The sequence below is a fragment of the Cinclus cinclus genome, chromosome 4 (assembly GCF_963662255.1).
Source record: "Cinclus cinclus chromosome 4, bCinCin1.1, whole genome shotgun sequence".
Taxonomy (NCBI): domain Eukaryota; kingdom Metazoa; phylum Chordata; class Aves; order Passeriformes; family Cinclidae; genus Cinclus; species Cinclus cinclus.
Genome location: NC_085049.1, coordinates 56,925,603 through 56,951,855, shown reverse-complemented (window position 1 = coordinate 56,951,855; position 26,253 = coordinate 56,925,603). Strand labels below are relative to the sequence as shown.

General features: G+C 43.7%; 1 protein-coding gene across 1 annotated transcript in view; it reads left to right on the top strand.

The window, feature by feature from the left end:
- Positions 1–26,253, top strand: part of RBFOX2 (RNA binding fox-1 homolog 2) — a 164,377-nt gene that overhangs the window by 24,873 nt on the left and 113,251 nt on the right. Inside the window, exon 2 of the mRNA XM_062492129.1 lies at positions 8,410–8,460. Coding sequence (XP_062348113.1) covers positions 8,410–8,460 — 51 coding nt within the window. The remainder of the gene's footprint in view (positions 1–8,409; positions 8,461–26,253) is intronic.

Sequence of the window (26,253 nt, the reverse complement as noted above, 5' to 3'; positions counted from 1 at the left end):
CCAGGAGGGGGATGAAGAGGCCGGACTTAACGGTTTTAAGAGTGGATTTATTATTTTTTTTCCTATTTTGTGAAGGAAGGCCTGGGAGTTGTTTCTCTCTAACAGTTTCCAGATGGTGCTGCTGGAACACAAAGATTTCTAGTGTGTTTGGGATGGCGGCTCTGAGACCCCCAGCCCCCCATCGCTTCCTGTGCAGCTCCACAATCCTGCAGGCTTAATCAGAAACAGTCCTGGCTGCTGAGGCAGGCTGCCCCAAGCCCTCTGCTTTCTCCCTCCTCCAGGCTGTTTAACCCCTTGCCATTACAGCTTCAGCCCATCAGGCTGCCTGCCTCACTTCTCTTCTTTCTCAGGCTGGTTGTGGGCACTTGCAGTGTTCCAGAGATGAAACTGCGTTTGGCTAGGCTGCTTGAACAATTTACATCTTTGGGGCAAGGGAGGATGGTTTGTGCTATGAACTTGGGAAAATAATATCTGTAACTATGTAGGGCAGCTTATGCAATCAGGCCAGAGTGTTCAGGGCACAGAAAATTTCTCTTACACCTATTTACCTTCAGCACTTAGTATGATTTTGTCTGAGTTGTGTGCTGTTGAGCTTCTCTCTTTTTGTGCCAATTTCCCTTAGAGCAAGGCACATTTAATTTTATATCACAGTCTCTTCACACCCAGCTGACAAATTAGCTTCAGCTTTTTCCTTCTGAAGGTAATATGACAACTATAATTTCATTTGCAAAGTAGGAGTACTCTTGTTTCTTTTTAGCCTTTGAGCAACAGCCTGTGAATATTTGTAAAATCAGCCAAGAAGCTTGTGATCAACTGACTTCCTTTCTGGATCCATACTGTCATCTCCCTTGTCCTGTTGTCTCCTGTATTCTCCATCCTGTTTTTTAAGGAAACAGAACAGTGAAGCTGTCTACTAAGGCAAAACTCTGTAGTCCTCTTCACCTGCAGCTCTTTTCACTTGTGAAAGCTTGTAGTCATCATGTTCGAGCAAGCCAGATTTTCATGCCATGAGCATTCTGCCCTGTAATGAGTTGGCTTAGTGTAAATTATATGTGAAATGCTTCCTCAGCCCCATGTAGCAATTATGGCATCCAAAGGTGCCCCCAGTGCTGGATTTTAGAGCTTTGTTATGAGCCTTGTCCTCTTTCTGTTGAGTAAGTGTATAAATGAAGATGAACTGCCATTTTAAAAATGCTTCTGCTTAGTAAAAGAGGAGGGAAATCAATATTTTGTGCTATTGACTTCTGTGCATGCAGAGTGTCCTTGTATTTGCTGGATCACAGACGTCACACAGTGCACAGTATTCCCAGGGGCTTTAACTTGCACTGGATCTATTGTTGCCACTCTAGGTCATGGACCAGCAGAGTCAGACTGTATTTTCTTTATGCCTGGAGCAGTATGAGGATACTACCATATGCAGTCCAAAGAAAGTATATGTTTTGCACATTTAAATTACACTAAATTGATGAAATCTCATCTATTTGAGTAGCTGAAAACATTTGTTGGCTGATCTGGAAAATGAAAAACCTAAGTGGGGGAAAGGCTGATTCTGACCAGAGAGCTACTTCCATTATTTAGGAAAAAAAAAAATGTTAAGGAAGAATCAGCATTGCTATAAAGAATACATATAAAATACTTGAATTTTAGCTGTGAAAGTGCTTTTTGTGTATGAAAATCCCCCTTCTCTGCAGCATTAGACATCTGTACTGTAACTCCATACAGGCACTATCAGCTTAAAGCCTGAGTATGCATTTGTAAACCTGTTGAATCATAAATATTTTAACAGACCTGAAAGTATTTAAACTTTTCTTTGTGGTTTGGTCAGATACATATTTGTCTATATTCCATTCTGCAGCCTCTGCTGCGCCAATCGGTTATTCTTCCTATTGTATACAAATGGTTTCACAGAAAAGAAATGCCAGGAGATTGGAGTCAAGAAAATACTTATTTCAAAATACAGAAAATTGCACTGATGCGTTCGGGTGGCATCGCTGGGGCTCTATTCAGCAGGGATGCAGCCATCCCAAAGTTGTCATGTTCTGTCTGACCACCTTGTAGGCTTCCCTAGCCGACTGCTCCAGACTCTTTTCAAACTCTGGTCAGGGCAGGAGACTGTTTTTATTAATCTGACATCACTTTCCTTTCTTGTCTTTACTGTGTCACTGGGCTTCCCGCCCGGGGAGCCTTTGGCAGGCCTGGCCTCCCTCCAGCTGGACCGTGCTGGGGTCCTGCCCCTTCCCTTCCCAGGGCAGAAGATGTGCGGTCCCACGGTGGGCTGTGGGCTCCGTGGGTACCGTGTCCCTGCTACAGAGCTGCGTGTCCAGCTTTGTGGAGCTGCGAGGCTGGAGCGGACACCCAGGACGGGGACACCCTTATGCCGTGGGGCTGGGGTGGGTGAGAGGCTGAAAGGTGGGAGCTGAGTTCCCTGGAGCCCTCTGAGCACCAGGGACGTGGCGGCACGAGAGGTCTCCTACCCCATCTGTCCGACATTGGACTGGCTCCTGTGGAAAACTCGGTATTTTTAGGATATGGGGAAGCCTGGAGCGGGGTGGGGGGGGCTAGGCCGGAGGCTGCTGTCACTGCAGCAACAGGGCCAGAATTCCAGGAAGGAAGAGGGGCCGGATGAGCCTCTGTCCTGGCCTCTACTGGGCTGCAGAGCGGGGAGCTCGCGGGTGCTTCTCTGCTGGCATCAGGACCCCGCAGCCAGAGCCCCGTGCTGGCAGCTGCACCCCTGCTCTTACCTCCCTCAAGAAGTGGCCTCAGTCATTGGGGTGTGCTAGCCAGCATTATTCCTTCTCCCCAGCATTCTGTGGAAGGGTAGCTGTGCGCAGTGTGCTTGGTGTGCTGGCTTTTAGCAAAATCTCAAGCTTGTATCCCCATAATACGCTTGAAAAAAGGGAGAGTAGGGGGGTGGGTGGATGAGAAGTGGGCGAAAAATAAAGTGTAAGTCCTGCTACTTGCATCCAGTAAGTTGTACAGGTTGTTGACGTCAGGGCACTAACAAGGAAGCAAGTAAGTGGAAGGTCTTTGCTAGGTTACGTCTGCACATGTGGAAAGCAGCCAAGGCCATGAAGCAAGTTTAATTGAAAGTGAAGACAGCTGAAGGGAAGCATCCCATACTATAGACACAGTTATTGGTGCTGCAGAGTGATTAGCAAGAGCTGTATATCAAATTAGGGTAAGTTTCGAGAGAGAAGGGTGACATTAAGATCCATTTAAAAACTACTTAGTTCAGTTTTTCATTAATAATTGGTAATTCACCCTTAGATGCTACTTTCCCCATTAATTTTATACAAAGACAATTTGGGGTAGGAGACAGCACACACAATTGAGAAGGCAGGCTGAATGCATCAGGTACACTTGGACAAAGAAATGGTTATTTAGTTTTTGTTTATATACACTAATTTGTGCGAGTCAAGGTCTGATAAAGAATGGCCTATTTTCTCAGCAACTGGTAATACGATCAGGGCATTTACAGTTTTAGCAGTGCTCTGCCACAGTTAAATACTAAAATGCCTTTTTCAAGACAATCCACCCACCCACCCTGCCTTTCCCCAGCACAGGGTTTCTGTCGTTCTTGCATGCAAGAAGTAAAACAAAAAAAGATGGTGAAACCACTGGACTGTGATGAACAGCACTGGGATTTCTGTCTGGCTCATGATCTTTACTTTTTTGCAACTGTCGCTTAGAGATTAATAGCTTCATAGTCAGTGTTTTCAGCCTTTTTCTTTTTTTTTCGTATTGTGAACATCTTATTCACTGTGCTCTAAAAAAAGCGGCTTCTGTTTGTCTAGTACAAGTCTCTGATAAATGTGTAGCTTGTGCTATCTCATCACTTCAAAATCCCATTTTGCTTTCGGGAGGAACAAGTAATTTCTTGTTGCCTTTTTTTTTTTACTGCTCTGTGTAGTCCAAGGGGTTTTGGCTTTCTGGTGCAGGAGCTCTCCCTTGTCACTTGTTTCCAAGCTGCCAGGCTGCTGCACCACCTGCAGCTCTTGGGTGAAGCCAGAGCAGAGACAGATGAGCTGTTCCTGTGAGTTTTGCTGGTGGTGTTCAGAACCCAGCAGGTGGTTATGGAACTTGAAAGGACTACATTAACTTCACTCCACTTATCCTGGCACTGTCACGAAAGCAAGAATGCTGCAGATCCAGGGAAGGGATTGCTGCTTGGTCATGTTTCTGAGATTATCTTTGCAATGGAAAGGACACATCACTTCATGCTGAAGCTTGGATTCAGCAGGAATTGATTTTCTGGCTGGGGAAAATGTGGATGAACTTTCTAAGCTAACAGTTCCTATGAGCAAAGTTTTAATCTACGGGCTTTACATTTAATTTGGCTGTCAGGAAACAGTTGCTGATCAGGCCCCAGAGGTTGTTGCATCTGGCAAAATGGCAGGTTGTGATGTAAAATTGATTAATTCTGAGGTCAGGTTAGTCCAAAAATAGGATTATTGCATTTTTAAGCTAAAATTTAGTTCTAATTTTAAGAAAAGGATAGAAGGACTTTCAGACCTTCCATTATATGTCAGAGCTGTGACATTTTCCTTAGAAGAATGACTTTATTCCAGTCCTTTTAGGCCTTTCATAAGTTAGTGCCACCTGCAGAGATAATCACTTCTTAATGGCATCTTGGTTTATTGGCAGTTCCTTATGTTTTTAATATGTGTCTAATTCAGCAGCTCTTAGAATTTGTCGAGTTGAGAGATATTGGAAACTCCAAAGCCTGGCTGTTCTGCTTGGGCAGGAGCATCTACTTTGAGCTTCAGTCATCTGCAAATGACTGTGCTGAGTTTATCTTCTGACCTGAGGCAGTACCTGTGACTTGGAGTTTGTTGCAGACCTTACTATTGCAAGTGCCAGTGGAAAAGGTCTTCTGTTAGCAAGGCTGGGAAATGAAGAAATGGGAAAACTTTGAAATAAAGGGGTGGTAAAGACTTAGTGATTCAACTGAGTTGTGACTTTTATCCTGTCAAATCTAATTGGCCTGCACAGAGGCTGGCTCTGGGGTACAGCCACAATGGTCACACATCCTATGGAAGTGTGGCAGTCCATGTGTGACATCATCCATATGGTTTGAATAAAATCCCAATATGTGTTGCAGAAAGCTGATTTATGGTATTAGCTTCCAGTTTTATTCTCCCTACTCTAAAGCAAATTGCAAGTGCCTGAGAAATGCCTTTCAGTGGTAAACAAAGTAATGAAACATCCCAGTGGCAGTTTGATTTGATTTTGCAGGCTAGTGCTACCTAACTCAATTTCTTTATGAATGTCTGGTTGCATGTTGGCATCGAAAGAGAATGTAATTGGCAGGAAGGAGCTGTACAAAAGAGATGGAGTTATCTGGGGATTCCGTCTCCCATCAGGCTGCTGCCAGAAGGCAGGGTCCCTCTGTGTTTGTGGTGGGTACTTATCTGTGTCAAACCTTCTCTCTCTTTTTCACTTCCATTTTGTTCATGTGCAGTCAGAGGAGGAGATTGAGCTGTATCCCCAGCCTCTGCTGCCTTAGATTGCCTACTAGCAGGGGTTTTCTGTCTGGCTGTTGCTGGACTGTGCTGTTCCAGTTGCAGGAGTTTAACGCTTTCACTTCTTGCTCTGTTTAGTTTTCAACAAAAGCAAGCTCCGTATGGAATAATCATGCAGCAGGCCCCAGATTCACCATTAGTGACCTGTAAAATTGGCAGCACTGGAGATTATTGGCAGGAGACGGTTTCCCTAGGCGCTTCCTGCCTTCTCTTGGAGAGTTAAGTTCAATTAGAGCAATGATACGCACAGCGGGGATTTTGCAAAGAGTCCAGTACTTGGTGGTAGCATTGCTGTATGAAAGGCAAAGAGGTATCTTTGGCCTTTTTGTGACCTTAATGTTCCAGCTGCTGCCTTCTTTCTAACCTCTGCTATCTTGGAACTCTCACTAATGTAACCCTCTTTCACCTCTTTTTTTACCTCCTGATGAAACCATATACCTCAGACATTTTTAGTCTGCATTCTGTGAAGTTTGTCTTCCAAAAAACAAAGTGAAGATTGTGGGATGTATGGCATTTCTCCCTCAATTCAATTTTTGTTGTTTCTTTCTGGCTTCTTACATGTTGTGGACTGCCCTCAGATCTCTGCAATCATCTTTCTCTTCACACTTTTGTCATTTGCTTGTACTTTTGAAATTGTTCTGTTTCTAGATGTGGTTTTTTGGCATTCAAGTTCTTTGATTTCAGGAAATCCCACAAAGTTCAATTCTGTCTCCTTTTGTGTCACAGCCTGGTGATGACAGTCTCTCTTATTAGTCACTTACGTGAAGAACATCAACCTAAAAATCACAATTTTGTTTTCCTTTCTGTATTATAACTTTCAGCTTGCGTTCACTGCCCTTATTGTTAGTATCTGTAAGGGCAACTTGTCTATCAATTCCTTATTGTCTGTATAGAAATCTTTCTGGTTTTCAGGGTGTTGAGAGAGACTTGCACAGGAACTTGCCTGAGATACTGACCTTGCAGGTGTGTTTATAAGTACTGTTAAAAGCATGCCTGGAATTGTCTTTCCAGAGAAGACCATCTCTCCTGATACAGGAGTGGATGTTTATAGTATTTAGACATACATTGGTAAACTGCAGTTTGTGGGATAAACAATCACAGTGCTTAGAAGGTGGACTTACACTGGGGGAGAAAAAGGCTAACTGTGTTTTCATTGTGGTGTTGTTTGCTCTTACTTAAGTTCATAGTTAAAATCCAAAAGCATTGAGTGGTGGCCTGTAGTTGATGGTCTCCAGTTGCTTCTTCCAACTTCTGTGTCTTTCCTTCCGTTTCTGAATAATTTGTGGAGTTTTGTGCTTAACCTGCTTTCTGGCTGTTAGTATTTGAGAAGAATGTACTTACGCGGTGGCCAGCCTAATTAATTACTGTTAATCCCCAAAAATTGGCTGCCAAAAGTTTTGTTGTCCTTGAAGCTTTCATACTGTGCATGCTACTGTAGCATGAGAGCCTGAGGAGAGGGTGAATGTTTCCTGGCAGGTTTCCCCTGGGCAGGCTTGAGGTAAAGAAGAAGAGAGGGAGGATGAATACAAACTTTAAAAAGCATTGCTAGTCTCTGCACTGAAATATTAGCACCTGCTTTTCAGCAAAACTGTGTTGAAGCATTTTGTTCAAACTGAAATTGTGCCAGTGGCCACACATGTAGGGTAGTAGACCTCTCTCTGGTAGGTGCTGGCCTTTCACTCAAATATCCCAGCACAAAACCTAAAACATGTCAACAAAAACTCTTTCCTGACAGTGATTGTACATCTCAGTCAGCTTCATGCCCATTACGTATTTGCTTTTGACAATTTGAGATTGTTTTACTCTCTTTTGTCAGGGCCTCTCTCCTTCTCCTTCCCCAAGAGCTCCTGGAGAAAGAGCAGGGCTGACTTAGGAGTTCCTCCTCACAAGTCATAACAGGAGATAGACTTAACAAGTGATTGTGGAGGGTGGCTGTTTGCTTTCCTCCTCCTCCTCCTAGCGTTCTGCTGGGAGTTGCTTTTGAACACACAGGGGTACCAGGGTGGAACTGATAACAGACTTTGTCTAGTTTAGTTTATCCTCTGCCTAGACAGAAAGATGCATGCCTGAGGAATGTGAGTGCCCTTTCCCCATTCCACAGAGGTTGTGTTGGAGGGAGAGGAGCCAAAAATAAATTAAGAAACAGAAATAAACAGTTAGGAAGTATTGTTAATCTTAATCCTTACTGCACTGCTAAAATAGAGGTGGGTCTGGGTATTTGATGGAGAAATTCCAGAAGTGTTGGAATATTCCTGCAGAACAGGATGATGGAGCTGCCGATATCACAAAATGTGTAGGCTCAGAGTCCCTTCTGGGCTGAAGAAATAAGGCCTAGAGGATTGATTTCCTGTTGGGAGTGCTGAGGTATTGCACAGGCTTACTGGGGTGTTTGAAGTTACATCGACCGCTTTTTAGGTTCATGTTAAACTATTAATATAGTTTTGAAAAGGAAAAAAAATTACACATTTAGAGGTAATGTTTAGGGAATCATTTCTTCAAGACTGGGTGAGGTGCACAATAACCTCTGTAATTTTATGTTCTGTTTTGTTCTGTTTTCATGATAGTAAATGTATTTGCATATCAAAAATATTTGGAAAATGACCAAAATTATGCATAACTGCTATTACAGAGGGTAGAGTGGGATTAGTTTATGCTTTTATGGCTTTTATTTTTCATTCCTTCTACACAATTTGGCATATGCAGTTGAAAATAAATTTTAGGTGTATTTGGCTTACATGGAAAAAAGGAGGTTGGCAGAATACTTTAGCTCATTCTTCCCCCATTTCATGCAGGTTGTTGTCTTTGGCTGAGTTAAGACAGGCCTATATTTCCTTGCTTTCTGTTCCTTGTAGTGCCTACATTTGCTCTTTGTTTTCTTCTCTTGCAGAACGAGCCTCTGACTTCAGGTTATCATGGATATCCAGCAAGAGACAATCAAGTAAGTGTCTGATTGCAGTAAATCAGATGTGTCTGTGCATCTCTGTACACTTAGGGGTGTTTTGTCTGACAGCTTCCTGGCTGTCATGCTATGGAGTGGAAGTAGTTTTATTATATTGTGGATTGTTTGTGGAGACACGTGTGATCAATTGAAGGGGTTTTTATGGCTTCCAGCAGAATGTGGCAAGGTGCCTGGTAAGGGGTTAAATATCATCCACATTACCAACAGATCAGGAAATTCTTGATTCTTAAAAATGTCACAGCTTAGAATCCCTGTGCTAAGCTCCCACTCTATCTCCTCAGTGTTAATGAATGTTCAGTGCCAGTACATGCTTGGTCCTGTTTTATACTTACTGCTGTAATTATGGCATCTGGAGAGCAAAGCAACTCTGAGTTTTAGTGAGAGTCTGCTTTGCTGGTGGAGTAGGGATTGACGTGTCCTGTTGAGTTGTTTCTAATATTTGTGAACTTGTCTTGCATTTCTTTCAAGACCTGCAGGGCCCCTGCCCCTTGCTCTTATTCAGGATGGTCCCCTACAGCAGTAAAAATTGCACTGTTCAGTGCACTGCATCTGTAAGCATTCTCTTGCCTCCTGACAGAAGACAGGGAAGTCCCAGTTGATGAATTTGCACGATACAAGGAGGAGATGCTTTGGAACAAATGAAATTTAATGGTTGTAAGATAGAACTGTCACACATTAAATCTCCCTTCTTAGAACCAAGTTTTTTTCAATGTTCTGCAGTGTTACTGCAAAGCAGAGTATGAACCAGTGTAGCAGGAAATTAATATGCACGGAAAATCAATAATGCAGCACATTTTAGTAATGAGCAAATAACAAAACCAAAATCAAATTCTTTAATACTCTCAGGTACTGCTATATAAAGAAAGCAATTTTCATCATCTCTTGATGAGGTTTGGGTATATGTAATAATAGCTTAATGGGAGATGTTTTTTATGAAGGAAATGCAGCATACTGCAGCCTCAGCAACTGGAGAGCTTAAATCTTTGGTGCTTGGTATGTATATATGAGTTTATAGGAGAAATTATTCAGAATGTCTTCTGGGATATATTAAACTGCTAACTAGCACAATACTACGCACTAGGATGCTGTGAGAATTGTGTTCCTGTTCTGTCCAGACTAAGCTAGCTAGAGTAAGCTAAGCTGGAAGGCAGAGCCTGTCAGATCCTTAAAGTGGTTCTGCTGCTTTTGGCTTTTCCATTCCAGCAGCACCTTCTGCACCCTATTTTGGTTCTTCACTTTACCTACCCATTTAGGGGTGTTTTGATAGCTACCAGTATATCCCACTTCACACATTTCTTCTTTATCATCCTGTAAGAACTATTCTGAATTGAAAGTCCAGAACTGCTGTTGCTGGGAGGTTGCCAGATGAGCATAGATGGGCATGGGAAGCTGTACTACAACCAGGATGTGAAATGAGAATTACAGCCTGGGCAGCCCTGGGGAACTCTGTATGGGTGAGCACAGGGAGCAATGAATGTTAGCAAGTGTGTGGATGTATTTCGGATGGCAGATAGCTTTATGGAATTTTCTTGGAGGACAAACAGCTGCAATTTAACTTGTGTGTTTTCATTTAGCAAACTCTTCTAAAAATATTTTTGTCTGTTTTTTTGTTTTTGTTTTGTTCTTCCTGCTCTCTACAACATTTTGATCTGTAGTAAGTATTTGTCCTTCTGTCTTGCTTGTGTCCCTGAAGCAGCTTAAATTCAGATCTGGTTTTCACTAATGAGGTTTCAAGGCTTTTAGCTAATCTCATTGCTGATGAGCCTCTAACTTGATAGCAGCAGGAAAAAAAGTCTCCTGTTGCCACAGGCTGGGGCTGGTGTGGGAGAATCAGCAATGGCTGGTTCATCACCTGCCTTTTTGCACTGGGAAGGAAGGAAGTGGTGTGGGAATATGTGTAGGGGTCCTCACCCTGTAACAAAGTTATTATGAGATACAGGAGCAATTGTGTTGGATTTCCTCAAATTAGGAGCTGGATTTGAACTGGTGAGGGTAAGTCAGTGAGTGTATTGTGCTCTTCCCCACTGCACTTATTTACTGTAAGTATTATTTACTGTAAGTACTTGTATTGAGCTTTTTTTTTTTTTTCCCCCCCCACACTGTTTTCTTTAGGAGAAGTAGCAAAGCAGAGCTTTTTTTTTTTTTTTGGCTTGTCATCCACAATAGTTGAATTCTGTCCATTCTTTCACTTTATGTAGCATCCTACTCCTCCTTTACTTGTTTGAATGCCTTTTTCCTTCCTTCAGGCTCTGAATGCTGTTAATTGCTGGCTGCAAACCTTTCACTGTGCTGTTTTTACACCCTCTAGTGGTTAAATCACACCCAGATGTTCCAGATTACTGGAGGTTTTGTTCCTGCCAGTAGAAATGTGTGATTGGTTTGAGTCCTCACTTTGGCCATTTGGGAATGTTTAGGTCTCCAGAACTGAGTTTATTTTATATCTTTTCCCAAGTATTTAAGCATTCTGTTGTCATCATGCATGGGTAGCAGTACTGAAAATGAGATGGAGTTCATGTTGAGGCTCTTTCTCTCAGAATCCTGGTCTTGTGTGATTTACTTTATGATAACCCAAAGCTCTGGGTGGTTGTGCAGCCCCCTTGTTTCTCACCTGCTCTGGCAGAGTGCTGGCTTGCTGGACTTTTTGTGGTGATAGGACCTGGGGAGCATGGGTGCTAAATCATTATTGTATAAATTTGCCTAAAAAGAGGCTTTCTGTTGCTGAAGTGTTGTACTGCTGGATCTATATTACAGTCCTGTAAGGAGCTGAAGAGCTCTCTGGGACTGTTCTCAGAGTTCAAGGTTTGCTTTTTGGATGCCTAATGCACATTCAGAAATGGCAAGATACCCTTCCTTTTCCCAGAGCTAGGCTGATGGCAGGAGCAAAGCACATGGTAAAGGGACAATGAGGGAACATTGGTGTAACATAGTGTAACATTGCTAACTGAGATGAGAACCAGGTCTTTTGGTGAGGAGAACTTATTCCCTGGGGACTATTCAGTTTTTCATCCCTCTGTTAGGTCTGCCAACAAAATGGTATTTCTTTTGTAATGCAAGCACCTGCCTAAAATGCAGTGAACCAAGACTTCCTTGCTTCATTTCCCAAGCTGTGACAAACAGCTCTGAGGTACTTTGAGTTGGTCTCAACATGGAAAATGACTGGTACAGCTATACTGATACAGCTTTTACATAATGACAAACTCATCAAGAATACATATTCTTCTTCCAGAAGGCTGTTCCATGCTGACTGTGCCAGCTCATTTTGTGTATAGCCAAGGCCTATATCATATTGCTCTAGTGCTTTTTGTGTCCAAGCGTATTAGACATGATATCTGAGATTTGTTAGAGTCCTGAATACTGGCACTTCTGTGGCAGAATTTGGCAGCTCCACCGAATAATTTTGTTTCCCAACAGGAAGCAAAATGAGCAAGAACACCTTGTTTAGCAGCCACTGAAGGGAATAGAGGAGGACAGAGTTTATGGAAGCAGGAGGTAATTGCACACACCAGAGCTGGGTCAGAATGTTAGAGCTATTATACCTTTTCTGTTATGGAAAGTGATCCTCAGCTATCACAATGGGTTAGGATATTGGTTTGAAGCCTGTTTTAAAAGCTTATACTTCCCTAAGTACAATTCTTAAATCAAACTGGGCCATGGCTTGGTACTAATGTGGTGGAAACATTGTTACCTATCACAAGTGACATTTCCTTCAACAGCTTAATTTCGGTGGCTGGTTTTCCATCTGAGCACTCATCAGGTCTGACCTGTTGTTCTCCTGTATGTAGATGAGGCTGCAGCCCAAGGTAGTGGGTGCCTATGGCAACTGCTAGGAACAGCTTTATCTGAATCCTCTCAGCTTTGAGTTCAAGCTTAAGGTGAAATGCTGTTAAATCCTCTCCAATTGTCAGCCTTTTCCCCATGGTCTTTGCTCACTCGCTGCATTGGAATATCTGACAGGGCATTGAAGGCTCCAGGCGGATGTGTGCTCTGCCATCCCTGGGGCCGCAAGCTGGTGAGGGGAAACTGAACACCAGTGGTGGCAGCCTGGGAGAGCAGGAAGCCTCCCCGTTGCTTTTTTCCTCTCTAATTGTTTTCTTAGCCCAGTCCCTTCTGATGTGAGGAGTTTGGCAAGGAAGACCTTTATCCTGAGATGTGAAGGGTGTGTGGGAGCTCCCATGGGGAGGCAGGGACAGCAGGTCACCGGGCTTCCTGTAGGAGCTGGCTGCACGGAGGCACCGGTGCTCATTGGTGGTCTCTTGGCAGCAAGCAGCAGGGATCTCGGCACAGTGTTCAGAGGGGGAAACCTGTCCTCTTTCATCTGTGTGGTCTGAGACTCCTTCACCTGTCTTCCTCTTCTCCATTCTGTGGATGAAGTGTGAATTTGGGAATATTGCCACAACTTGATTAGCAGTTAAGTGGCCCAGCATTAATTAAGATATTCACCAAAAAAATCCCTTGATTTAGTACCAGCAGACTTGAGATTCTCCTGCCATGAAGCAAATAAAAATGTAATCCTGGAGGAAAATAATTTGGTCACTTGTTTGTTTTCACTTGTACCATGATAGCACCAACCACAGTCTCTCTAGTAGTACCCTGCTTGGTCAGTTTTGTAACAAAGACTCCTTGTCTCAAAGTTCAAATCTAAGTAGTCTTCCTGAAAAGTTTTGGTTTTTAATTTGTTTTCCTCCTGGTAACTGACCATGAAAATAAACCCTCCAGTGTGTATGTTATGTATCTCTGTAACCTGTGAGATGGTAGCAGTGGAAGTGTTAAGTTATTCAGGAGCTAGAAAGGAGCATGGTTTGTGTGTTTTGGGGTTGTTTGTTGCTTACACTCTTCATTTGAAAAGCGTATTTAATACAAATTCTTAAACTCGGGGGCAGAGGGAGGTTCTAGAAAGGCTCAAATAAAGTTTTAACACCTTAATCTTTGAGTAAATAGCCAGGACAAAGATCAGGAAGCTTCTGAGGTCCTCCATATAAAATGGAGAAGACCAGGCTTGGTATTCCTGGTACTTTTAAGGAGTCCATCTTGACTTGAAAGCAATCAACCCAAAATTTGGGATGGGACCAAGCTAATGAGGGGAAACTGCTCTAATCACTTTCCTTATGTTTAAAATTAGGTGGATTAGGATAAGTCTGCCAAATCTGCTGCATCCTGGCTGCTAAAGCCTCTCTTCAGGCAATCAATGAAATGTTGCCACAGTGTACTAGACAGGACCGAAGGGATATTCTATTTCTGACCTAGCTGCAATGTCCCATAGAAAATAATGAGCTTCATTTTAGAGAATGTAGTCTGGGCAAAAAATATCCAATGTATTCAGGAGGTGAGAAGCATCTGTGAAGCTGCACACAAAGGGGTTCAAGAGTGTGTAGTGGGGGAACTCTTGGGATGTTACTGCTTCACAAAGCTATGAAGAGTTTGGGCCAGTTCAGATGTACTTATGGAAAGCCATTTAACACTGCAGGAGGGAAGGAACTTGAGAAGTCCTTTATCAGGTTGCATCCACGCTACTTAAAACTCTCAGTGCATTCAGAAAGCAAAAACCTGTTGAGAGGGTGAAGAGAGTTAAGGTAAAACAATGTAAATTGTGATATGTGAGAAGGAAAAGAGAACAGAATCTTTAGCCAAAAACTGAAGGAAGAGTTGGTTACAGATTGATATTGAAACAATTAAGGATGAGCTGGAAAGCAAGGTCCATTGAGACTAATATGGTGATACATCTCCCCTGAATCCAGATCTGTCTTGGTCAGGCTCTTGCTAGATCACTTGAAGCATGAAGAAGTGGTTCCTTGTGTTCTCAAGCCCAGACTATATCCCTAAGAAGCTGCAGGAAAGATATGATAAGTGGGATTGAAAAAAGAAAAAAAAAAAAAAGACATAAACCACCAAAGAGTTTAGCTTGTTATAAACCTCCTTTCTGAAATTTCACTCTGAACCAAGTCTCTCTGCTTATATTTGTCACATCGCCCAAATCTCTCTTTTCCTTTGTTTAGCTGATTTCCTGGCATCAACCCCCCTTTATTAATACAGGAAGCACGATGTCTTGCAGTTGACATGAGTCTTGCAAATAGATCACTGTGGCTGTATTTTTATTCCCCTCTTCCCTCTGTCTGCTGCCTTTCTAATCTCTGAATACAAGGCAGGGAATCCTTTCCTTACAGAGCCCTGAATACCTTCCATAAGCATACCAATAACAAAAGATAGTAAGTAACCATGTGGAAAAAAAAGTTGTAAGAGAAGAAATAGTTAAGGAGTGCACCTAATTCAGATACATGGGAAGACTTCCTCGAAGTAAGCTCCTTAAGTCCTATAAACAGCTTCTCGAGGGAAGTAACAAATACCTTGCTGATGAATAGCCTGGCCAAGGCTCTGGGGTTGTAAGGCGTTGGCAGGAAATGGGTTTGGATGATGTAATACAAATTCCTTTCATGTTTGAGTCCTCTGATTCAAGCAATTTCTCATCTCTCCTTAAGGGTTAAAGAGAGGAGATGTAAGTCATCCTTGGGAGAGTACCAGGACACCGCGTCTTCTCCTGTGGTGACCATATGAGTGTTACTCCATGTCTAGGAGATTCCCAAGCTCCTCAGTTCCTTTGGCAAGAGGGACAGCATCTTGTTTAGATTTTCCCTTCTGAATGATTATGCCAGAGTGTGCCATGTGTGTTAGAAGTAGTCTGGATCAGTTGTGGGACTAAAACTAAATGGTGCAGAGAAAATGGCTTGTTGATAGCTATGATATCCTATTGAGGGCATGAAAGCAGCTATTCTGGGTCAGACAGAAGGTCTCTGCATTCCAGTGTTCTGGCTTTGACAGTGTCTAATAGCAAGTACTTAAAACAGAGGAAGCAGCGCCAAGATTCGGTGATACTTCCCCTCTGCTGTGCTTTTGAAGCAATCCTGTGGCTTTGGGATTTCCTGGCTATAGATTTTTATTATTTTTTTAAAGTCACCTGTGATAGATTTTTTTCTCTATTGAATTTCTTTAAGTGGTTTCAGAGCCCGTCTAAACCTTTGGCATCCACAGCATCCTGTGGCAACAAGTTCCTGCTTTAGGTGTTTTTTTTTCTGGGGGGGGGGCAGGGGGGGAAAGTTGTTCCATACATCACGATACTGAAACTGAGGTAGCTTTGGGTGAGGGGGACTTAGGGTCCTCAGCATAGATATTTATAGATATAAAATATATTTTTTAAAACACCTTGACTAAAACCTGTGCAGCTGTTATTTCTAGTTACCCAAAGGTGCCGCAGCACGTTGCTGGTGGACAGCCCGTGCTCTTGGGAGCCTTGGCTCTGTGCCATTGCCGTTGCCTCACTGTTGCATTGCTGTGCCAGTGCTGTGCCGGCGCCATGCTGGTGCTGCGACATTGCCACACAGGAGCTGTGCCATTGCCATTTCCATGCTGTTTCCGTGTCATTTGGGCACCATGCTGTTGTCAGTGCCGTTGCCGTTTCTGTGCTGTTTCCGTGTCGTTTCGGCACCGTGCTGGTGCTGTTGCCGTTTCCATGCTGTTTCGGTGCTGTGCTGGTTCCGTTGTAGTTTCTGTGCTATTTCGGTGCCGTGCTGTTGTCATGCTGTTGCCGTGCCATTTCAGTGCCATGCCGTTGCTGTATCTGTGCCATTTCGATGCTGTGCCATTGCCAGTGCCGTTGCTGTTTTGGTGGCGTTGCCATTTTGGTGCTGTGCTGTTGCCAGTGCTGTTGCCATTTCTGTGCTCTTTCCATGCCATGCCGTTGCCAGTGCCATTGCTGTTTCCGTGTCATTTCCGTGCCGTGCTGTTACCAGAGCCGATTCTGTGCTGGTTCTGTGCCGTGCCATTGCCAGTCCTGGTGCCGTGTAGTTTCGGTGCCGTTTCGGTGCTGTTTTGGTGCCGTGCCGTTGCTGGTGCTGTTGCCATTTCTGTACCATTTCCGTGCTGGTTTTGTGCCATGCTGGTGCTGTTTCCGTGCTGTTTTGGCGCCATGCTGTTGCAGTGCCATTTCTGTGCCATTTCAGTGCCGTGCCAGTGCCGCTGCCATATCCGTGCTGTTTCGATGCCGTGCCATTGCCAGTGCTGGTGCCGTTTTGGTGCCGTGCCGTTGCCAGTGCCACTACTGTTGCCTTTTCCACGCCGTTTCCGTTACCGTTGCCATTTTTATGCTGCGCCGTTTTGGTGCTGTTTCTAGAAAGTGCCGTTTTGGTGCTGTTGCTGGTGCCGTGCCGTTTCAGTGCTGTGCTATTGCCGTTTCAGTGCCGTTTCGATGCCGTGCCGTTGCCAGTGCTGGCGCTGTTTCCGTGCCGTTGCCGTTTTGGTGCCATGCCGTTGCCAGTGGCAATACCGTTGCCATTCCTATGCCGTGCCGCTGCCAGTGATGGTGCCGTGCCGTTTCGGTGCTGTTGCTGGTGCCGTGATGTTTCAGTGCTGTGCCGTTGCCGGTGCCGTTGCCGGTTCCGTGCCGTGCCGGTGCCGTTGCCGTTGCCGGTTCCGTGCCGTGCCGGTGCCGTGCCGTTGCCGGTGCCGGTGCCGTTGCCGTTGCCGGTTCCGTGCCGTTGCCGGTGCCGTTGCCGGTGCCGTTGCCGTTGCCGGTGCCGTTGCCGGTTCCGTGCCGTTGCCGGTGCCGTTGCCGTTGCCGTTGCCGGTTCCGTGCCGTTGCCGGTGCCGTTGCCGTTGCCGGTGCCGTTGCCGTTGCCGGTGCCGTTGCCGTTGCCGGTTCCGTGCCGTTGCCGGTGCCGTGCCGTTGCCGGTGCCGTGCCGTTGCCGGTTCCGTGCCGTGCCGGCGCTGCGCTGCCGGGAGAGGGCAGCCGGCGCACGGCCAGCGCTCCCCGCCCCGCCCCGTCCGCCTCCCGGTCCCGCCGCCTCGGGCTGCCCCGCACAGCGCAGCCCTCGGCAGGGACACTGAGGGCTCGGCTTGTGGTGTCCCGCAAGCCGTGGGTGGGGGTGACTCCTCATAGGTGTTTTTTGGAGCGAGGGAAGCTGTGTTTAAAGGGATGGGGAGGGGGCAGCCCCTTCATGCCGCCTGTGCTGGCGTTTGAGGAGTTACGGTGGAAAAGCTTTCCACAAAAGTCTTTGATCTGTGAGCGGAGACAACATCCAGGAGGGGTGTTGGAGGAGGAGTGCTCATAATACACTTGCTTTTAGAGGGGAGCCTAAGCGGGCACTCTCTAGGCATTCCTGGCCCGAGCTGGGCTCTTCCAGAGGGAGGGATGCTGCCCAGCACTGCTGCTGCTCAGAGGGCACTGCCAAGGATGGTCTCCTCCTCTGGGCACGCAGAGCCCGTGCTGCAGTGGTGGGTTTTCTCCAGTGTGCATTCGGCACATGGTGAAATCTCACAGCTTTCAAGTGAATGGAGAGTGTGTGTGTAAATAAATATTATTCTCGCATCTAATTTTTTTTTTAAACACAGCTCAAGATCCCAAGAAATTCAGTTGGTCAGTGTGGTTACAGAATGTGGAAGGATGCTGAAAAAGATCAGATGCTTATGGTCAGATCCTTTACTAAAGGAAATTAAGCCAACAGCAGACATACATTGCTAATTTTTAAGGGCTAATCATGTCAGATCAATTTAGTTTTTTCGTTTGACATGGCAGCAGGCCTGGCAGACAGAGAAAGCTGCTGGCTTTGGACATAGTCCCACATGACCTTTACGTAAACTAGACAAATGAAAGGTGAAATTAAGAAGGGGCTGAATGCCTCTTTGGAAAACCGTATGTGGAGCAATTATATCATGCTTTTCTGTGTGTGTGTCTTATCTGGAGTCTTAATGTGGTCTGGCTTGGCTGCTCTGCTGTTCTCTACTGCTCATCAAAATTGAGGGTAATAAAACAGTGACTGAACATATGTATGTGCAGGGGCTGGCAGCCTTTGGAAGGTAGGATTAAGAGTTGGAAAGATCACAGTAAATTACAGAAATGCCCTGAAATCTAGCAATGTGAAATTAAACAAAACCAAGCTGTATTAACAAAAGGAACTGCATATGCAATATGAAATGGATACTAACTGGCTAAACTGTAATATCCAAGGAAATATCTGAGGTAATAGGAAATAACAAACTGAGTATGTGGTGCTGGTTTTTGTGATCTCGAAAACCAGGAGTGCATTTCCAGGTGTGTTGGGTAACTGCAGAAGACAGTTATTCTTTGCAGCTTAGTATAGCAAGTGGAGCACTGCACCTACCTACTTTTAGGCACTCCAGGATGTATGCAGGTGTAATCTGGAAAATGTCCAGGGAAGAACAAGAAAAGGAGGCTCAGAGAGCCTGACAGAGTAGGAAAATACCAAGCTTGTTCCTTCTTTAAAAAAAGACAGAGTTGAAAATATGGAGAATGGGGATTGATTATTTACTGTGTCCATTCAAGACAGCTTAATTGATATCAAGAAAGGCTTAAATTGGATATTGTGGACTAAACCAACATTTTCTGATTCAATGTAGTGAAATACTGGAAGGGTAATTTAGGGGATCAGAGTTCCAGTTTCTAGGAGTCTGTAATAACAAGTTAGGCAATTCCTGATGGATATTTGTCTCAACATGCTCTGTGCTGTCTCTGAGCATGGAGGACCTCTTGTCTCCCCTGCCCTGTGCTTGTGTTATTTTGTGACAGTCAGAAGCCAGTTGTTACCACTGACTTTATTCCACAGCCATATGACTTCTCTTTCTCTGTGTGTTTGGATTTTTTTTTGGTGTGTGTGTCTAAATTGTAAGATAGGAGGTTCCTCTGCTTCTCTGTGATCTTAAAAGTGCCCGAGATCCTTTCTTTGTGACAACTGTCTCAGCTCTGTTTCTTACTGAGCTTACTTATTACTCAAATGGTGTGGGGTATTCAGCATCTCTGAGTCAGTCCTTTGCTCTGCCTCTCAGTAATAATATCTACTGTGTATGAACCTTGGATTGGTCTGATGTTTTGATTTCCCTTTAAGCTCTCTGGTCAGATTTCCATTATGAATGTGTTTAGAAGAGAGATTATTATTACTTTGTCTTTAATTAACATAAACAAACCCGTCTTTGCTACCCTACCTGCATGAAGAAAGGACTGAGAGGATTCAGGAGGAGCATTTCCTCAGGCTGGGCAGGGAGTGTGATCCTGCCTGCCTGTGGCTGGGATTTGCTGTAGGGGGGCAGCCTGTGTGCCTTACCCCAAGTACAGCATCTGCCTCTGTGCCCTGCCCGTACCGGCTGCTTCAGCAGGACCCCGAGTAAATGAATGGGATCGCTTTCTGTTCTGCTGGCTTCTCCTGCATGGTGAGAGACCAGCTCTGCACTGGCTGGGGAAAGATGCTGTGTGCAAGCAGCCTACCTCAGCAAGCTATGCAGATGCTCCTGAGAGTACCTGGTGGATGGAAGATAGTTTCATTCTTCTGAGTATTAAGGGAGAGGTATTTCCAGCAGTAGCATAATGTTGCTCAGAGCAGGCATTTGCCAGATGGTTTCAGCTCCCCTGAGGTTTTGGGATGTGAAAGGGAAGGGGCTAGGAACACACTTTTGATTCATTCCATTAGTAGATTAATCGGCACTGTCCTGGCTTAATAAGTCTCTTAGATTTCCCAGTGGAAATGGCACATGTAATTCTGCCCAGGTCACGCACTGCACCCCTGTGTTGAAGCTTTCACAGCAAGACACTGTGCTGCTGCAGGCAGCCAGGCAGCATCTGCAAAGCAAGACTGGGGGGGGGATGAAGGTTTTTTTTGGGGAGGGGGAGGTGAGAAAAATAATTTTAGTAGAAACTGTTAAATAATGCTTGTGGGAGTGAAATAGGTTGTGAGAATCTGCTTGAATTCTGCATTTTGCTGGGGCCGTATTTAAAAAAATCTTGCAGTGGTAATTTGATGTTAGGAGGCTTTTTTTTTTTCTCCCTTCCATTCTATATTAATTGCCAGCTAGATTGCGTTTTCCAGGAAGTCTGTGATTAGAGGACAAGGGTGCTCTTCCTGATAAAGGTCAGAGGCTGTTGTCTCCAGAGGCTGTCGATAAAATGACGAGAACTGTCTCATGGATTTTAACTAAAAACCTCAGCAGATGCTGTGCTGCTATTTACTTGGGGGTGAAGGTGGGCAGTCCCCCATGACCTGTCTCTTCCCACCTCTGTTTCCAAAGGCCAGCCAATTGTTGGGGAGTGGATTTAGTTGCTGCTGCTGCCCACACAAGAGATTTGTGGTGTTTTAGGAGAAATCTGTGTTTTTAACTCTCGGTGCCTGTGGATTTCAAGGAGCTGCACTCTGATGTCGCAGCAGCACCAAGCTGGCTTACTGCCAGGCCCAGTAAAGGTTTAGCAATAGGATTGCATCTAATGAGAGACACTGAAATTCCCTTGCAGCTGGATTTTATTGAGGAGACACTTCAGGTACTACCAGTAAACACATCTTTACATTTTCTGGTCCATTGTTCCTGCTACACCTGTAAAGCATGGGCTATTCTTTCTTACAGGTCGGGAGGACAGCAGTGGCTAACGTTGGCCGCAGTTTGATCCTCATCTTTATTTCTAGGGCACCTGTCACCCTGGCTCCTTGCCATGGTCTCTCTAAGCTAAAACAGTGCTGCTCATTTCCAAGTGCTTGGAGAACAACATCTTGTTTTCCAACCATTTATGGCAGCTTGCTCCGATCCTTTGCAGGGTCTGGATGAAGACTGACAGGGGCCAAAGGAGTAAATGTCATGAGACTCGAGCTTTCTGTTGAAAGCTGAGATAGAGATATTTTATATCCCGTGGTATATGTAGCCAGATTTAGGCTCCTTGGTATTTCCAGTAGGATGGCATTTCAGAACTGGGAGCTGAACTCTGACAGCAGCGTTGTCCCCAGTTGCTGTCAACTTCACCCCAGACAGAGAACTGCTGTTTTTCTTGAGCAGCTGCTGCTGTGGAGCAGAGTACGGGAAAAGTGATCGTCTCTGAAATAATTTGAAATAGACAGATAGAGCCAGCCGTCTGAATTTCAGTCAAGAATTAATCTAATCACTGTGTAATGTGTTCTTACTGGTTTATCCTACCTAAAGGGCAAAGTTAACTACATTAAGCACAATTTGGAGTATTTGATTTCCTTCAGACTTGACTTTGGATACAGCTGACTATCTGTGTACGAATTTCGAGGTTTCTGGGCGTCTCTAATCCAGTTTGTAGTGACATTAGCATTAGATAACCACAGCAAGGCCTTTATCTGAAAGGAAACCTGCATTCTTCAGGTCGCACAAAGATTAAAAAAATGTTCTGGTCACTGTTGTTTTCTGGAAATTTGGGAACAGGGAACAATTTAATATATTGTTGCTTTGTTATCCAAGTGAGTAGCTTCTCTAGCAGTTGAAATACTTATCAGATGGTGTGGTTACACTTCAGAGCTTAAGTTTGGATCCAGATAAAATGAGACTCTATTGCATAGGACTAAGATACAGTAAATGCATGTATTGACTAGCCATAGTTACTTCAAACCATTCATCTCATCTAAATCAAGTGTGAATTGCTGCTCATTCAGTTTGTCTGTCTTAAGAAGGGATTGGAAGAGTAAGGAGTTTACCATTAATATCTAATGGAAGAGTCTAATTTTGCTGGGATTTGATCAGAAAATGCAACAGAATGGATTTCACAGTACTGTTTGTTTGGTTTTGTGGAGGGTTTTTTTGTTTGTTTTTTTTGTCATGGCTGCCTGTCAGAGAAAGAAGGGAAGGTGGATGAGCCTTAATGTGAGCTCAGCTGAAGGTGTTTGAAAGTCACAGTATGTGACCCCACAGACTGCAGCGATGCTGAAGATCAGATCTATAGCTGGTCTTCTCCTATGAGAGCAAAAATCCCCCTGATTCAAGTACAGTCACTGACATAAATGCCACAAATGCAGTTTGTTGGGATATCCCATGTTGTAAACTGTGGGTGTTTTTAGTACTCACTGCATGCAAGATCTGTTAAAAGATATATGTAGGTATCCATCTGTATGCCTCTTGGAAGTCCCATATTAAAAATATACACTAAAAAGGCTTTGAAGAATGGATTCTCTTTTATAAATAAAGTGGGAGACCAGTACTGCAGTTAATCTTTACAGATACACACTTTTCTAAATTATCTTATGTCCATAATTCTCCAAGGGACCAGTCAGATGGAGGGAACTGTTTGCTGCAGCCATGAGAGTAATCCAGCTAGATGGTGATGGCACAGGTATGGTTAAAGAGTGCTTTGCTCAGAATGAGATCAAAAACAGAATTGCATTTCTGACAACTGACCTTTGCTGAACACTGTGAATTGAAGTTGGGGATATTATATTCTATAACTAAAATTTTCCAGTAGCGTTTCTGTCATCTTGAAATCTTCCTCTGTTTTATATCTATTTATACCTCTTTTCTTATGCTTTATTAATGCCTGTTACATTTGAACAGTCTGCTGGTCCTTTGTGTGGCTTGACAACTGCCAATAGCCTTGTTGAAATATTTTGCTTTTAGTTCTGCTAATGGCGATTTTGCCTGGGTTTTCTTACTCCTGTTATGTAATGGAAGTATCTGCAGTCCCTGACATGTGTGTTTGGTCTCTTTCCACCCACCCAGACTTAGCACAGGTTGATGCTGTGTTCCACCAAAGTCTTTTAGCAATTTGGTTTTGTTGTTTTTCGGGAGCTGTCATTTAGTGTTTATTGGTGTTACCTCTTCATTAGCTGCAGTCATTCCTTTTTTCTTTGCTGATTATACCCATGTGCCATTTCCCATGCTGAAGCTGTGTTTCAGGCATTCAGCTATTTTGTCTTCATTAGGTACACAAGGCTGCTAGGTAAAGTCATGGATTATTCTTCTCAGAGGGTCAAATGAAAGAATGTTATTTGAGTAAAAGAAGAAACAAAGCAACTGTGACAGTAAGGATTTTAAAAAATTGGAAGAATGTTGTATTTGCTAGCTGATTTCTCCCCTCTCATAGGTGTATTTACAGTTTACTTTGGGGGTTTATTAGTCTTTGAGTCTCTCTAAGTTTAAGAGAATACATTTTATACCCTTAAAAAGTGACATTAAAACCCAGTTTTCAACACAAGCAATAAAGGTTAGAATTTTATTCTTCTCTCTAGCAACTTTACTATTCCAGGATTTGTAAACTGCTTTCCAAGCCATAGTAAATTAGATCCCAGCAGTACAGGACCTCTGTAGATAAATATAGTAGCCATTATACCTCAATATAGCCTTATTGCCTAGGAAAATACTACTGTTACTGAAAAGGAATTTGCTCGGGGCAAGAAGGTATCTATTACTTCCTGAATAACTCACTAACATTGTTAACCTTCCTTTGCACAAACAAGCCAGGAGGAGTCCCTTTCTGCAGGATGATATTACTCTCCATCTGTATTCCCCTTTATCATCAACAGACCTAAACCAAAGTTTCAGCATATTGATAAATGCCCCTGTGGTCCAGGCAAGAGAGCTATGCCCTGACTTCCCCTTTCCCTATCATTAATTTTATCTTCATACCCTTTCTTAACTTCTGGGATGTTGCTGTGCTGATGAATTGCTGATGCAGTACAGCCACTTGACATGGTAAACACAGAGAGAAAAAAAAAGTGTAATGATGCTGCAGCTGGATTGATGCGGTTTTGGAAGCAGTTTCCTTCTTGCTACCTGAAGTCTCATGTCTCAAATTGGATGCCATCAGTTCATCATCCTTTGGTATAGCTTCCTTTGTGGACTATGAAGAGATGAGTCGTTGATGTAGGAGCTGAGTTGATTTTTTTTTTTTTTTTTTTTTTACTTATGACTTCCTCTTCAGAATCCACAGCCAAAAAAATACCCTATTTAGCACTGACAAGTTGAGGGCACAGAGAATCTTTCCGCCCTTTATCAGTTCAACTGGGTATTGTACTCCTGATTTGACACTAAAAATAGACTTTTGTTGGAATTTGTTGCTATGTAATAGCTTTCTGCTACTTCATAGAAAAACTGAAGGGAGATCTTACTTTTTTCCCTTTATGAAGGTATCAAGGGAGTTATTAGCTAACCAAACTTTAAAAAATATGTATTTAAATACCAGGGTTGGAGCTTACTCTGTTTCTCTCTTACAAGCATCTAAATATATTTGCCATTTCATATATATGCCATTTCATTGTGGACTTCAGACTAGATCCATGTGTTACAGAATGCAGAAGACAGAGCCTGAAAATCAAGCCTAGGGTGGCAACACAGCAGCAGAGAAGTTTTTTCTTCTGTAGATGTTCAGCTTGCTGGGTTCTCCTCAGAAGGTATTGGAGGATTGCAGACTTCACTCCTGTCCTCCTGTCCACCATAGTAAGACTGACAGTTATAATTCATGGAAATTCCCACTTGACTGCCCAAACTCATGTTTGCTATATCCTGGGAGTGGCTGCTCATTCTGTTTGTGCAGATGAATGCCCAAACTGGGGCTGTGAGAATTCCTTACATCTAAATGCTTGCATGCTCTTCAGTGTTTAACTTTGAATTCTCTGGCTTCACAATTTAGTTTTGTTCATGTGGGTGTTCTTGGTTTTAATTTAAAAGTATATTTTTGGGAACATGTTTTTAGTGAAGTACCTTTCCTAGTTACTGAGCTTTTTTCTCTTGAAGAATTGACAGTGCCTTCCAGAATAGTATTCTTGAGCATAGTTGTGAGGAGAGGAAAATCCCAAACAAACTTGAAAAAGTTTTTCTTGATATCCATTTTTTTTTACTTATGTACTTGAATGACAAGCCTATGAATTGAGATCTCCTGAAGTTTATTTAGACTTAAATTTAATTCTTGTGGTAAGGCAGCAATCCTTAAAAATTATTTGGGTTGTTTGCATGTCAGGGTGTTTAATTGTTTCAGGCTTTCTGCTTTTTGTAGAAGCTATCTAGCCCTTGATAGGTTGCTTTAAAGTAAGTAGTCTCTTTTCTGAAGCCTCTTGCTGTACCATACATGCAGGATAGAAAACAGGGAATCCAGTTTTCCAGTAATGAAATGGGTTGCTTTATAACAAAGTAGTGTTTTTTTTTCTTGTAATATGCCAATGTTTGGCTTATTTGCTTGGCAAAACATCTAAGAGGAATTGCGGTATTTTTCTGGATGATTTATTGTATGCACTTTGTATTCTTGCTTCCTTTCATAAACAGGATAATGCACAGTGAGGCTCCCTGTAGTCCTGTCAGGTGCTGAGAGGAAATCTACCTTGTGGCTCAGAAATTCTGATAATCAGAGATAATCCAGGATCCTGGGCAGAGGCAGTCTCACAAATGAGCAGTACTCTGCTGCCAGGGTAGTCTCCAGCAGCACCCAAAGGAGCAAGCCAACCTCCTAGAAGATCCTCTTATCTCCATAGGAACTGCATGTGTGCCCAGGGCTGCCTTCTGTGCCTCTCCCCAGATAGCTTCCAGCCCTATCTCTAATCTTCTTTCAAAAATCCAAAACAACCCCAAATAAAAATCAACAATCACACCAAATGAATCCCCCCAAACCCACAACTAGCAGAGGTCTGATTCCCCTGTTCTCTTCCTGGGACCTTCTGCTGGAGTCAGATAAGCTGTGGAAAGCAGCCACTGAATTGGAGAAACTTCCCTCTGGGCGCTGTAGAGCGCTGTTTTGCTGTTCCAATCCCCAGTCAGACCTTTTGTAGATGGTTCTTGAAATGTTTGCCATGGTAGGACAACGACTGAGTCTTCATCCTCAGTCTGAATCCAGCTTCTGCATAAAATGTGGACACCCAGTGTGGCTTTTGGCTGTGAGGAACTGCTTTCCTTCAGTTTGAAATTAAATTTCTCTCTTCAACCTGCTGCAATCTCATGCCTTCAGTGGTAGTGCTGCTTTCCTGATGCAGTCCTCTGGTATGACAGAGGCTGGCCAGACTCAATGAGCAGCA